Source organism: Bacillus rossius (assembly GCF_032445375.1).
Source record: "Bacillus rossius redtenbacheri isolate Brsri chromosome 9 unlocalized genomic scaffold, Brsri_v3 Brsri_v3_scf9_2, whole genome shotgun sequence".
NCBI classification, from domain to species: Eukaryota; Metazoa; Arthropoda; class Insecta; order Phasmatodea; family Bacillidae; genus Bacillus; species Bacillus rossius.
Window position 1 is genome coordinate 19,961,733 of NW_026962013.1, and position 14,559 is coordinate 19,976,291.

General features: G+C 36.5%; 1 protein-coding gene across 3 annotated transcripts in view; it reads right to left on the minus strand.

Moving 5' to 3' along the window:
• Positions 1–752: 752 nt before the first annotated feature.
• LOC134543346 (spermatogenesis-associated protein 13) overlaps positions 753–14,559 on the minus strand; it is a 250,784-nt gene continuing 236,977 nt past the window's right edge. For all 3 annotated transcript variants that reach the window (XM_063388318.1, XM_063388320.1, XM_063388319.1), the window contains exons 15-19: positions 13,403–13,543; positions 12,025–12,153; positions 10,534–10,618; positions 6,932–7,171; positions 753–4,995 (exon numbers count right to left, since the gene is read on the minus strand). In XM_063388318.1, coding sequence (XP_063244388.1) covers positions 4,805–4,995; positions 6,932–7,171; positions 10,534–10,618; positions 12,025–12,153; positions 13,403–13,543 — 786 coding nt within the window. In that variant the 3' untranslated portion in view covers positions 753–4,804. The remainder of the gene's footprint in view (positions 4,996–6,931; positions 7,172–10,533; positions 10,619–12,024; positions 12,154–13,402; positions 13,544–14,559) is intronic.

The window sequence follows — 14,559 nt, forward strand, 5'->3', positions numbered from 1 at the left end:
CCATGAAGATAAGTTGTTGGAGGTTTTTTTTTTAATTGTGAAAACTAAAACTTAAATCACTTAGCCTACAAATATCCCTTCTCTGTTCAACTCTTATGAAGTGTAACCGGAAGTGATGTAAATGATATAACACTATCCGTTGCAGTTCCATGAGTGGCATATGGAAACATTAATGGCCAAAACAAAATGTGGAGAGAATTGGGATTTTTAAATGTAAAATGCAAATCCTCTGAACACTAGAATTTAATTTTAAATTATTTATTTAGTTTGATTCAGTCTATGCTTTAAGATCTAAATCAGTTTTGAGCAAAAAATTTAATTTTTTTTAAAATAATACATTTTGGATCCAAATTAATTGTGTGTTTGAGATGGAAGTTCCATATTTTATGGGTTTTGTATAGTGCAATAGAAAAAAGTGATATAGATTTCCATATTTTCCGTGGATATTACAGATATAAGTCACATATAAAAAAATATCGCAATGAAAGAAAGCCGGTTTTAATTTATTTGTTTTAAGCCAGTGGAACCAAAAAGTTACTGGACAAAAGTTTTCTATAAACTTAGAAGTTTTACTGGTTTTATTTTTACAATTCCTCCCTTTCTGAAACAATTCAATCATAAATCATAGTGCATCATCCAAGCTACCTACCTTGCATAACAAGTGTTTGTGTTTAAATGTTCCAAAAGTAACAAGGTAGTATTTTAAGTTAAATTTTTTTTATGATTAGATAAAATTTTTACACACACAGAGGCAGTTTTATTAAGTTTAAATTTATTGTGCACCATTTCTAGCATCCAAATCATTTTATATAGATTTGTTTAACAACAAATTATTACACCACTACACAATGAGATATTTTCTAGGCATTTGATATATACCAGCAGAGGAAGAACACTCTTGGTACAAAACTATTCTGTAACATCACTACCACATTTATCATATTATATTTATCTGTGTCCATACTGTAAGTTATAAAAACTTTTGCAGATGTTTTAAAATATGGGATATATATATTTTTTCTTCCATAAGTTTTACATGTAAGGTGGTCAGTACCACTGTTTGAAAAACACACAATATTTGTATAAATATACACGTGGCAAATAGTAATTCAATTATTAAAATTTGTATACGGAGCACAGGTTTATTTTTTTTTACGTTTATTTATGTACAATGTAGCTTCAAGAAGAACATCAAATTAAATGCAACTGTGATCATTCGCCACCTTTTTTTTTTTCTACAGTGAAGCTACGTCACCTATCTATGACTACGATTTCAGTTTGAGGTAAAAATACACAACTTCGGTTAACGTTTCATTATATATCACTGGAGATGGGTTGAGAGTGCACAAGACTGCACTCTAAGCAAGCTAGATATTGTGCGTTTCACAATGAGAAGGAGGAGTTAAGTAGGCCACATGTTTTAACATTAGAACTTATTGAGCAGTTTTAGAATGTATTACAGAAGCGACATTCGTCTTTTTCATTATCTTTCTTGACGCTACTCCAAACTTACGTAGGCCACGCAAAGAAAATTTGTATGTCAGATGTCAAAGAGTAGAATTTAAGTAGGTAGTTCAAGTTTTTGGTAACCTTTTCAAAAACTTGAATAGTCACAATAATTGCTTTTCTTTGATTTATCAAACACTGTACTTTTTTTTTAAATTATAAATTTATGTACATGTACATTAAATACTATACAAAATGAATTTTGAAATGGATGACATTAGAAAAGACCTCATACTTTATGTTTATATAGTCAATGTTTGCACAGTTGAATTTGGTTTGCCTCAGTAAAAAATAAAATTCACTAATGCCACTTTATGTTACGCATAGTTATAAAATGGTTTGAATTCTTTCAGCACAAGAAGTTGCATGAGCAATAAACTAGTATCTCCTAAACCACTCTGAAAATTGTGGGTACAAGAAAATTATTTGAGCAATGAAGCCAATCGCAAAAAGAAATTACTTAAACTTTAACATTTAACAACTTTTGAAACTTGATGGGATCATGGAAATCATTTTGACGCAGTTTAGTTTCTCAAGGACACTTGGTCTCTGGCGTGAAATGCACAGGAAAAAAATTGTTTATTCTTATTAGGTTTAAATAATGATATTTTCACATTATGAATTTAAACATAGAGAAATTATTTTTAAAAATAAGCACTCGGGTAGGTTCAGTCTTGGTATTGGCATGCAGAAATCAACTAAGAAAATATAGTTAATTTGGTTTTAAATAGTTGTGCTGTGGTGTCTGAATAGCATCAAATTCATAAGACCATTTCACATATAAAATATTATATTTCTGAACACCACAAGAAACTTTTGTTTCCAACTCATCGTAACATGAACCTGATACAGTTTTAAAAACGGCTTGTGTTCAATTTTATTATTTAAAAAATATTTCTTCTTTTCATTCATTTTCTTGGCAGTGGAAAAAATTTCAAGTTTGTGTAATATAAAGAAATAATAATGTGGTTTGAGTTTAAATTTGACCATACTTTTTACAAATCTACTAACCATCTTGTAACCATGCAAACACAAATTTTATATTTTGGAGAAAAAAACCAACCGGCTGTTTTTATATTAGAACTTTTTTTTTTTAATGTATGAAAAATGTAAGTAGTTTTTCAAAGGTCCATTAAAAAATCATTTTCATGCTTCCATGTAATTTGCTTAAAGTCAACGGCCAGTTAAACAAAAAATTGAAGTACATTGTCAATACATCTCATGTTGGTGGCCATTCAATAATTTCCCAGTGGCTTTCATAATATATCATGCTGTACGGTGCATATAAGTAAAATAAAAATAACAATGCCTTAAAAGAAGTAATTTCTCAGAACTAATTATGTGAAGGGGAATTGGCGACTACCAAAAGTGGAGTCCAGACATCTTTCCGGCAGTCGACATCGAGAATAGGGAAAACAGATGCACTCACATAGAGTTAATCTTAAAAATGTTTCCCCCTCCGTAGTTCAAGCATGCCGCGTTGCAAGCGAGCGTGGTTATCGAGATGTTTGTTCCGTGCAGTATGTATGTACTGCAGTTTGACATGACCCAGATTGATGGTTCTGTAAATGAAATCAGTGACTCCCATGCATTAAAACAATCTTCAAACACAAATTACATTAACAAAATCAGACTTATCTGAAGGGGGGGAAAAGTATTACGTAATTTTGGCTTTCAAACAAGTCTTCATGATCAGAAAAGTTGCATTACAGACTCATGTCATGATTATTACAGAATTCATTATCAATGTCACTATGTAGCTTTGACTTATTTTTCCAAAACAATTTCTCAAAATAAGAGTTAACATGCTCATGGTTATTCCTTAAATAGTTAAGAGTAAGTAACCAACCTGCATATCACTCACAAATATGATATCCACCTATCAATGCTGCTGTTGCTGAGATTATATTTAGAGTCACAACCATATAAACCCCATAATAGTTTTTTTTTAAATTCAATAAAATCACATATAATTAAGCCACACAAACACTTTTAAAATGTCTAGGGAATAAAATCAATTACATGTCTGTTTTTTTTTTTTTTAAATTCAAAGAAAGGAAATGCATAGAAAGGAAATACCAGAGACAAATACTGGAATGTTAATTAAACTGCTGAATCACATTATTGTATTATTATAATAATTTATAATTGTTTAATGCTAAAGAATCCTTAAAACATTAAAATGCTGATAATACATTTAGATTATAATTATTGATTAATAGGTATGAATAAATTTTTACAAAAATTAACTCAAAAGTTTTAGTTATGACAGTTCAAACTGCATAAAATAAGTAAAACCCCAACACTAAATTTATCGCACAAAAGTAAAATCCCCCTATTTTAGTTTGTAATTTTCTTAACTATGTTATTAAACAGATCATGTTATATTTTTGCTTTTCTTTAATATAATAATCTGCATAATCTTTTTTCCTCTAGTAAGTTCTTTTTCAAGCATTATACAATGATGAGATAGTATTTTTATCCTGAAGTGACGTCACAAAATGTTACAATGTAACAACAGTTAGAAAAGTCATATTTACACAAGTAAAAAGAAAACAACTTTTAACATGATACATGCTTTAAAACCCTTAAAATGTCACAACATTTACAAACAGTTAACAATTTTATAATGAAAATACTGATCACAACTGTATTAACATTTCAGCATAGTGCAGTTAAACTTAAATTCCGTAACAACACCCCAACATCACCATCCAATGAACATCTTTTCGTAATGTTTACAAAATCATCCTTCACAAGTATGATTATTTTTATTTTTTATTTTTCAGAAGGAAGGCTAGTGTTTCAGTCTTGTAATATATATAACTTTATTTTTTGCTTTTACAATTTCTCCAAACAAAAACTTAACGATCTTCAATCAATTATTGCCACTACAAAGTATTTTTTTTTCCTCGAGTCTGTAAAGAAATGATATGCTAAGAAGGATATTGTTTACAAACGTTTCGAAAACACACCGTCCGCAATGCAAAGCAAGCTATGCTCGCTTCGTTGATAAGACACAGCTGGCTGGATCACTTGATGAACATCGGTGAGTGCGCCTGAGCCGCACCTAGCTGCACAGACCTCCACAGAAGATGACTAAATTCGTACAAAAAAAAATTTTTTTTGTGTTTCATTCAACCTGTCTGTCTGCTGCTAACTCTCGTCACCCTGGACGTCTCGCAAGGACAAAGCCGCCCCTCTCATCACGGGCGGGCCTCGATTCACTGCAGATACTCCGACCTCTCCCGAGCCCCGAGCACAGCGACGGCCGGATCGTCACGACGCGCCGAAGCCTTCACGAGGGGTTGTGGTGGGGGGACGACCGCATGAGCATGTGCCTCTTCTTGCTGCTGCCGAAGGTGAACCACGTCCCGACCTTGCGCCCCAGGGAGTGCGACGTGCCGCTGGCCGCCAGGCTCGGGTGGCTGGCCCCGGGGTTCAGGCGGCCCCCGCCGTAGATCAGCGGATCACGCTTGTAGCTCTTACCTGGCGAGAGAACACCGCCGTCGTGACCATCCACCTCTTCCGCAGAGTGCACGGAAAAAAAAATAATGTTCTGTGTCTGTCTCTGTAGAGGGATAACGCAAATAAGGAAGAATCATTGTAGAAGCACTGCTCCAAATTTGCTTTCAAGACCCACACCAGTGTGATAGATGCCACAATGAAGGTTTACATAACAGGTAAGCAATGTGTGAAGATTAGATGGCAGAAGTACCTACTGCAAAAATGTAATTGGGCTCAATTTCTATTATTTTAAAGTTTTCTTACTACAAGTAAAATTTAAAAAAAATATATGTCTATCAAAAGTACATAACAGTTACAAATTTAGTTATTCAACGAATGAATTTTTATCCAACATTCTATGTTTCAGCAAGAATAACACTATATTTGTTAAATTGGTACAAAGTGAAGCGTAATAATCAACTAATACAAGTAAGTGAACAAGTTTGTTCTGACAATGTTCCAAGCTCAATATTTATTATTGTTTGAGGCAGGATTACAAGGTGAATAGTAATACAACCAAAATAATGAAACCAGATTTCAAAGTCTTATACACCACATTAAACTGAATGCAAGGAAAAGAATTAAATGCAAAAAAATTTGCCTGAATTACCTATTTGTATTCTATTTTTAGTGTATGGTTTTTTCTAAGTACCTATATTGGAAAAGTAAATCAATCAAATAAATGTAATTTAAAAAACCCTTAATCAACAGCTACGTAGACAAAAGAAGTCCATATCTTGTACCGTACAGACACGACTGAAGTCCTTCAGAGAAACATCACAAGGAAAAATGTTAAAAGACTATCAACACCAGCACATTGATTTTTTTGAACCTACGTAAACAAACACCAGAAAGATATTTTTAAACCATGCAACCAAAATGTTTTTCTCCCAGCTACTTAATAGAGTTAAACAGGTTTAGCAGTTTCAATAACTTCATCATTTCCTTTTTTGATACATTGAGCTATGTATATAGTATATTGTAAAATCTAAGAAATTTTAGTATATATATGTTTATGCACGATACAAGTGACATGCATATGCAAAACATTCATTAAACTAACACATATTTTAAGTGTCTTACCAGAAATTTTCGAGGCAGTTGATCAACGCGACTGTGCTTGGTGCCTACACATAATTGAATATGTTTTAATTTTTTTGCGACAAAAGACAAACTCCACTATTTTTAATGAGTAAATTTTGTTTTTAGCAAAACCATAAGATCTTGGCCCTAATGATGCTATGCTAGAGCTTTGAATATATATACTGTATAGAAGTCGCCAGTCCAGGTTAAAATTTCGAATACGGTTTTGAGGTAGTTGGTTAATTCACCGCCGCAATCGCTACCATCTCTAGGGCATCAACTTGTGGTGGTCCCTAGCGGACAAGTGTCGAACTCTTCAAACACCCTTTCCCCCTCCCGTTGAACGAACTTGAGCTGCAGTGAATGATGGGTGGGGGGTGCGGGGGAATGACAGCGGGCGACAGAGCTGCGCTCTAATGTGTAAATAACAACCTAAGACAATACAGGGCGTTACGGCAGCGCACTGCCGAGCATGACTCCACATTCCCGGCCATGAAACCTTTCTCATGGGGCTTCACAGAAGAGAGTGCCCAACACCATCACTCTTCTGGTTTCGGCGACAGTTGTGGACTTTTTCCTTTTAAGTGTTATGTGTTTCCCCCTCCTTGCCCTCCTGGAGCCGATCCTTGGAGAAGCCGTGCCCCTATGCTCCGAAACAAGTAGGGGAGGTGGCGCGTCATCGACTGGGAAAAGCGACAGGTGGGGCACACACCCTTTCTCCTTCCCAAGCTGCTCATCGTACGCTCCTGAAAAACGTAGAGTAAATCCTATCCACTGGCGACTTCTATACAGTATGTATATTCAAAGGCTAGAGTCGGGGGGACGGATCGCTCACCCCTGGGCTTGCAGGGAGGGCGTCGCTGCCTCTTGGCGGCGGCCCGCGCCAGCTGGCGGGCGGCGAGCGGGAACTCCAGCCCCTCGCGCAGGTCGCGGGCCACCAGCTCCCGCTCCTCACGCAGCGCCCCCAGCCACTGGGCCTTCTCCTCCGCCGAGCGGCAGCACAGCAGCAGCCACTTGTCGCGTGCCCGGCTGTACACCTTCAGCCCGTGCCGCGCCGACGTCCCCAGCTGCGAGTCTGCCGCAGCAAACAGCACTCAGCGACTAGAGTCTCTGGCACCCGGGGCATTGATGGATCCATGCCCGCCCCCCCTCCCCCCCACTCTTTTTGCACATACCACATCAATAGAGTGGGGGGGTCCGGGGACCCCTCCCACGGAAAAAAACGGTGCTAGTACGTTGAGACGTATTGTAATTCAGATTAGACCATCCTCGGCATGCGAGTTAAAAAAAAAAAAAACTTTTTACCCAGTTAAGTTACCAGTTGTAGTAGGAAGGAATTACAATGCAAGGGATTTACGCCCCCCCCCCCCCCGCAGCTTTTGCGCCCGGGGCGTGTGCCCCCCGCTTGTAAACCCCCCCCCCCCCCCCCACACCACCCCAAGTTGCGGCCCTGACCGACGCCGGCCTCTGTCGAGCCCGTGCGAAGAGCTTCCACCGAGCCAATTGATCAGAGCTCTCTTTTTAATATTCAGTATATTCAGTTTTACTTCAGGAAATTTTCTGTACCGTTTTATTTGTAGTTTCGATTGTTGCATCTGGCGTGAAGCTTCGCATTTTTTGTGAAGCTTTAAAACATTTTGGAAGCCTAATATTCGCTAATGAAAATATTTAGTATTTTTTTTTGTGTTGCACATGTTTTGCTTGAATAAAGATGGTTATTTAAAAACATCAAGAAGTAGCACTCCCTCTGCTTGGATTGGTAATTTTTATAATTTTTATAATTTTTATTTAATGATGTTATACTATGGCTCAATTGGTTAATCATTTAAACAGTTCAATCGTAAAATGTAAACGATTTTCAATCCTGTATTTTATAAGATAAGTGTAATACAGCTTTGCCAAAAGCAATATTTGCAATTTGATTCGATTGACTTTGCGAATATTTAAAAAATTATATTTGATATTCGCTTTGCTTCTTAAAACTATATTCTCACAGACCTATTAAATATTCGGTATTTCAAATATCAAATATCTGATTGCATAATAAAAAGCTGTTGCATATCACCTTGTGTAAATAACAGACTTGAGGTTAATGTCATTGTTGTACAATATAAGTGAACAAGTACACAGTTCAAATATATTATTGTACCTGATGTAACCACCCAGAGTTTAGTTTAACATTTTAACATTTTAACATTTAACAGTAAACAGTAAATATTTTCAGACTCCCACCAAAAAATTTCAAAAAAATTCTAAACCTTACTTTGTTTTATTTTTGTAAACATTAAGTAATGTGATACATTTATTGCCACTGCACATGAAAAAGTATTTGTAAAAATGTCATTAAATCTGTCATATTACTATTGAATTTAAATATTTGAATTTGAGAATATTTTAATATTTGTTTGTATCTGAATTTGATTCAAACTATACACAACTAATATATGCACCCGTATAGCTACAGCACGTAGATTCCAGCTAAACTGAACATGTATGCGACTGTGTTTAAGATTTTCTTTCAGTCAAGAAAATGTTCAGATACGAAACCACTTGTGTTAAGAGGTACGTCCCGTCCGGGCTTGGGTACAGCTGCTATCAATAATAACCGCAAGGCAATGATGATAGGGTGAAAATCATTTCTCATGCAATAATATACTGTTGTTATTTGTTCTAAGTGTAACACATTGGATAGTCTGTGGCGTGCATCTGCCCTAATGCAGTACAGTGACGCGCGGAATATTTGCATCAAGAAGACAACGGATGAAAGCATGGTGGGAGTACTTGTAAGGGTGACTTTCCTGTGTCTGTCACTGCTCAGAGGCTTATTTTACAAGTCGACAATTAAAGCTGGGACATCCTCTCAGGCAGCGCAAATTATCACGGATATACATAAATTAACAATATAATCCGTGGTGCAACATCTTTGATAGTGTTTAACCTTGGTATAGATAGTATTTGACTATCTATTTGTGGAAATTTTGTCCATGCTGCAGCACAATTGGGCATTCTTACACATCTCCACTGCTTTGCCTCTGGACCACCAATCAATGTGTGCTTTACTGAGGTACAATAACTTAATGAATTTCCCCCTCCCCAACCTATTTTTATAGCAGCACAAATGATTAATTTAAGGTCGCTAAAGTACCGTGTTTTATCGCAGAATCGTCGCACGCGCGTAATCGTCGCAACAATATTTTTGGCTGTCAAAATTGGGATAAAAAAACTTCTCGCGTAAATGTCGCATGATGTTTTTGGTCCCGCTAGTAGATGCTGAATGCTTTGTGTAGGTATCTTTTCCGTATAAAACGATGTATTTTAAAGTAGAAATCTAATATTTATTCGGTCATTACCACTAACTTAATAAATTAACGGAAAAATATGACGTTGTTGGCGTGTAAATTTTCTTTTTAAGACGTTTTTAAAAGTTATTTCCTTTATCTGATCGTCTGCGTCGCCGCGGTGTAAGTGTAATCTAAAATTTAATTTCCGTCATTACCACTTATTTATTTAATAAACGGAAATACAAAGTTGTCTGACGTGTAAATTTTCTTTTAAAAATGTTTTTAAACGGTATTTCCTTTATCTGATTGTCTGCGTTACCGCGGCATACCGCTTATAAAAATGTAGCCAGCGCATCATTCATGTTTGGTTATGTTGCTTCCCGTATAGAGCGCGCGCACTTAGTCGAATATCGATATCTCGCCGATTGGATGCAACGCGCGCTCTCTGTCAGGTGCCGAGTTAACTACATTTGATAGCCCGCATTCTTTCGTGGCAAGTGTGTACTACGACATGTTAGTTCACGTGAGATTCTAGTGGCTTGCGTTCGCGTTAAGAGTTTTTAATGTTGAAGAAAGGTTTTTGTTTAAGGAATTAATATAGATTGTCAGGTGCCGAGTTAACTACATTTGATAGCCCGCATTCTTTCGTGGCAAGTGTGTACTACGACACGTTAGTTCACGTGAGATTCTAGTGGCTTGCGTTCGCGTTAAGAGTTTTTATGTTGAAGAAAGGTTTTTGTTTAAGGAATTAATATAGATTGTTTGGCGTGCTCTTGTATACTCCGCCTTTTTTTAAATAAACGTACTTTCCATGAACGGGTTTTGTTTTTATGAATAACTTTACCTAACAAAAAAAATTTTTCCGCACAATGGTCACACCCCTACTTTTCAAACTTGATTTTAGAATAAAATCTGCGACAATTATGCGAGAAAACACGGTAAATACCAGATATCAATCATTCAAATCTAAACACTTGTGTGTTAATTGTTAAGATTTTAATCCCATTTTAATATCATTAAATAAAGTTTTCTGCCTACCTCAAAACTGACTGAATATTTAAAGCTGTTTTATGTTCGCTTCTATTGCCTCAGTGGTGCAATGTCAGTAAGTGTCAATGATTCGCAAAGACAAAAAAAAAATTATTGATATATTTACCCTTTCCATCAGGAACGTCAACCACTTCACTCGTGTCCAGATCTATTCTGCCTTTGTAGACGTAGGTATTCCTCTTCAGGATATCCTAAAGAAACAATAAATCATAACATTACAGAATATTCAAACATAAAAAATATGAGTGTGTGGCAGCCACACGCATTAGAATCTTCACAGGTAGGGGAAGAAAAATGAATAAAATAAAAGTATGTAAGCTGTGCACAAATCTGTAGGATTCACAACAGAAATTTGTGAGGGGGAATTGGGGGAGGGGGGGGGGGGGGTTGTCATGCGGCCCGAGAGTTTTGCTTGTGGGTTTTAACCAGCACAAGTTGTCTCTGGATAGGATACATTGGCCTATATGCATGCAATGAGCAGAAAACTTTAAAATGTACCAAAAGTTTTCCAATAAAACAATAGTTTTAATTTTAACGTTTACGTTTATCAACATCCTTTCACAGTCACTGTGAGAATTCCAGAAACCCCTCCCCCCTCCGGCCGCCACCAAGGATCTACACCCACATACGCAAGTATGCACGCATGTGAGTGCACCCCACTCAGGCCTGCCACTGAGCGCTCCACTCCTAATCGAATTATTTTCATTGCCCTCTGAGCATTACACTTTTGTTACGCCCTGATGACATCATCGCTTAAACTTTCCCTACTGTAAAGTAGTTTCACTTTAAATTCGCTCATACTTCTGATTCCTCACAATTCATTTATGTAAGTACTGCTACACATTGTTCAAAATGAAATTCAAAAGTCACATATGGGTTTTATCTTGCGAAAATTAAAATACAATATCAGATTCCAGATAATTAAGGTATTTATTTAGTACGTAACTAATAAGTATCTTAACTGTGAACAAAACAATTTAACAACTAAAGTTATGAAACACATTAATCTCCACAGACTAGAATATTATTTATTTTGTTTTGGTGTTGAAGATTCTTCAAAACATTATTTTTACCTTAAATTACTGATCAGGGAAGAAATATATTGTCTTAAGATTTTAACATTTTAATGAACATGATAACAATTTTATTCATCCATATGTTATTAAGATTATAATTTCAAAACTTTAAAACTAATATTCGTTAATCTTAAAGAACCTTTATAACTGTATTTTGCAGACATGAAATAAAGAGACTGATTTGAACTGAAGCAAAATACACTCATTTACAGGATGTTTGGAGATTGCTGGGCATAAATTTATAGGAAGGCAGGGAGTGCCAAAACAAGCCTTTTTGGCTAGCTCTAAATCTCTGCAGCTGACTATTTTCTGTGCACTCTGCCGAAGTGGTGGATGGTTATGACAGCGTAGTTCTATCGCCAGGTAAGAACTACAATATGTATAACAAATACCTATTGAACATGGATTAACATTTTTTTTTTTTAATTTCCTAACTTTATAGATTTACGAGGTCCAGGACGTAGGTGGGTGTGGAATGCAAGGCAGTAGCTCAACGTGCTTTCAGACACAAGCGCGGTTACCTTCTTGCAGTACACGAGCTGGTGGTCGAACAGGAACAAGGTGATGTTGCTGGTCCACATCCCGGTCGTGACCCTCACCACCTCCCCCTGGTGGATCAGCTGCGAACTAACTTCGATCAGATCCTCGCCCTGCACAGTCGACAAACAGGCGTCATGTTCCCAGCAGGACAAAAAAAAAAGACGCTTCAAAACCAACAAGGTAAAATTAATGCAAGCAATTTTTGTCCTAATTTGAAAAAAACCCAAGTGGTAAAGAAAACAGTATGTATGTAAAGAATGACTTTCATGAGATAGCTTATGACTATTTATAACTTATGACTATTTATAACTTATGTAAGCTAGACACAAAATAAGATGTGAGTGTGGGTGTATGGACATAGGAAAAAACTCTTAATTTCTATACATATAATAAAACTTTATTAGCTTAAGAAGTGACACAAAGGCCAACCTAATACATACATTTATTTAATTCTGTCTTGTCTTTTAATTTGTTACAATGTAGTGCAAAAATTAGCCAATGGATTTTGATAAAATTTTTCATGACAATAATATATTTCAAGGGGTAACATTTCTCATCCTAAGTTGTATCGTTTTCACAGGACACACACCTTTGTTTTTGCGCAGCCATAATAAACACATTTTATCGGTAAATATTAGTACACTTTAAGCGGTAGTAAAAACTTGCTTAGTAAGAAGATAAATTAGAAATATTTATTTAATTACTAACATTAATGCTGGGTGAAAAAATAAGATGTACCTATTCATCCATATTTACATCAGGTCGTACAAAGAATACGTGAGGCATATTTGTCACCAGGGTTCTCAAACAAGTAGTTTTGCTGTTGCCTTGTGTAATTGTTGAACTGATATATGTTTGTAAGGTGTGACAGAAACACACGGCCAATTCAAGTCGGTGAGTCGAGAGCAATGGACAGTACGTCCGTCCCCCAACACGCCTTGTTCGCGACTGTCCGGCCCTAGTCCCAGGGTCGGCACATGGACCTTGGGTCGCAACCAGTAGCGTAGCCAGGATTTGTATATGGGGGGAAGTTAAGAAGTATGCCCCCCACCCCACCCCCCACCATATTGATTCGGGTGGTGGGGGGGGGTCCTCCCCCGGGAAAATTTGGATTTTAAGGTGTAAAATAGTGCTATTTTAGCAGTTTTCGGTACTTAAATTTAAATATTGTAATGGTAAAATTTTTAATTAATTTTAATATGAAATTTGTTTTTGTGATGAATAAGAAATTAATTAAAGATTTGCTGCTAGGGGGGGGGGGGGTTGAACCCCTAACCCCCCCCCCCCCCGGCCTTGCCCCTGGTCACAACGCAAGTGGTCCCGAGCGAAGTGTTCCGCGCGGGACGGTCAGGCACCCACCTCCCAGCCCTCGACCCTCTGCTGCCACGCCGCCAGCTTCTCGAGGCTCTCCATCCGCCTCTTGCGCTCGTTTATCAGCACGGCCACGTCGCGCATCGCCTCCAGGGCCTCCTGGATCTTGTCGAAGTCCGGGTGGTCGGCCTGCAACCGTTCGCCATTAACAAACCACCTGCAGTAGCACCTCTCAATCCACCCACTACAGCAGCTGTCATGATGAAAGACAAAGGTTGTTTTGGTTTTATTTTTAGCTGAAATTTGTTTTTAAAACAGGAGATTTTGTTGTAGTTGGATTAATTTTTATAAATTATGTTTATTTATGGCTATGGTGTAGTATTCAACATATAGGACCAGTAAATATATCGCAATAATATTTTTCACAAAATGGTGTAATTTATTGAAATACAAACTGCAATGTAGAAATAATATATGTTGGTTATGATTTTTTAAAGCAAAACTACCTTGCAAGCATTTGCGTATATAGTACACATAAGAATATGTAATATAATATTAAGTTAATACAAGGTGCATTATCAATTGAAGAACCTAATTAAATTTCACAATCCATTTGGTCTGTATATTTTGTTAAAGAAAATGTTCTAAACAATCGGCACAATGGCATTCATTGGATTTTGGATGTTGAATAATAACACTTGGATGATTTGAGTAAATTTTTCGTTAAATTCTGTTTATTCCATGACTTAACTGGTATTTAGGTGCTAAACGATTAATAACATGCAGTTCGGTGTTATATGGTGCACTGACTTATGTTTCGGTTTTACTGCAATTCACCATAAAATCTTGTGCCTAGTTAAGATGTGTCTGCGATCAGTGACTACTAACTGCAGTTCATCAGCGCAACTTATTAAATACAATACATGTATATTTTGAACAAAGAGAATTTTTGTCCGCAAGACGTGCCAATATGAATGTCATATAAACTAGTAGGTAAAATGAGCAATATGAATGCAATTTTTACACTGAAATAGTTTATAATTTGGCCTTATAAGGACTTAAAAGAATTAAATTTCAATTTTGTGCCAAAACAAACATAGTCTTTCCATAAGTCAAGTCCTTACTGCACTGATTACACATGTATTCAAAATTACTTACGTAATCTTCAAAACAGGCATCATTATACATCTCTGGGTGTAGTGCAG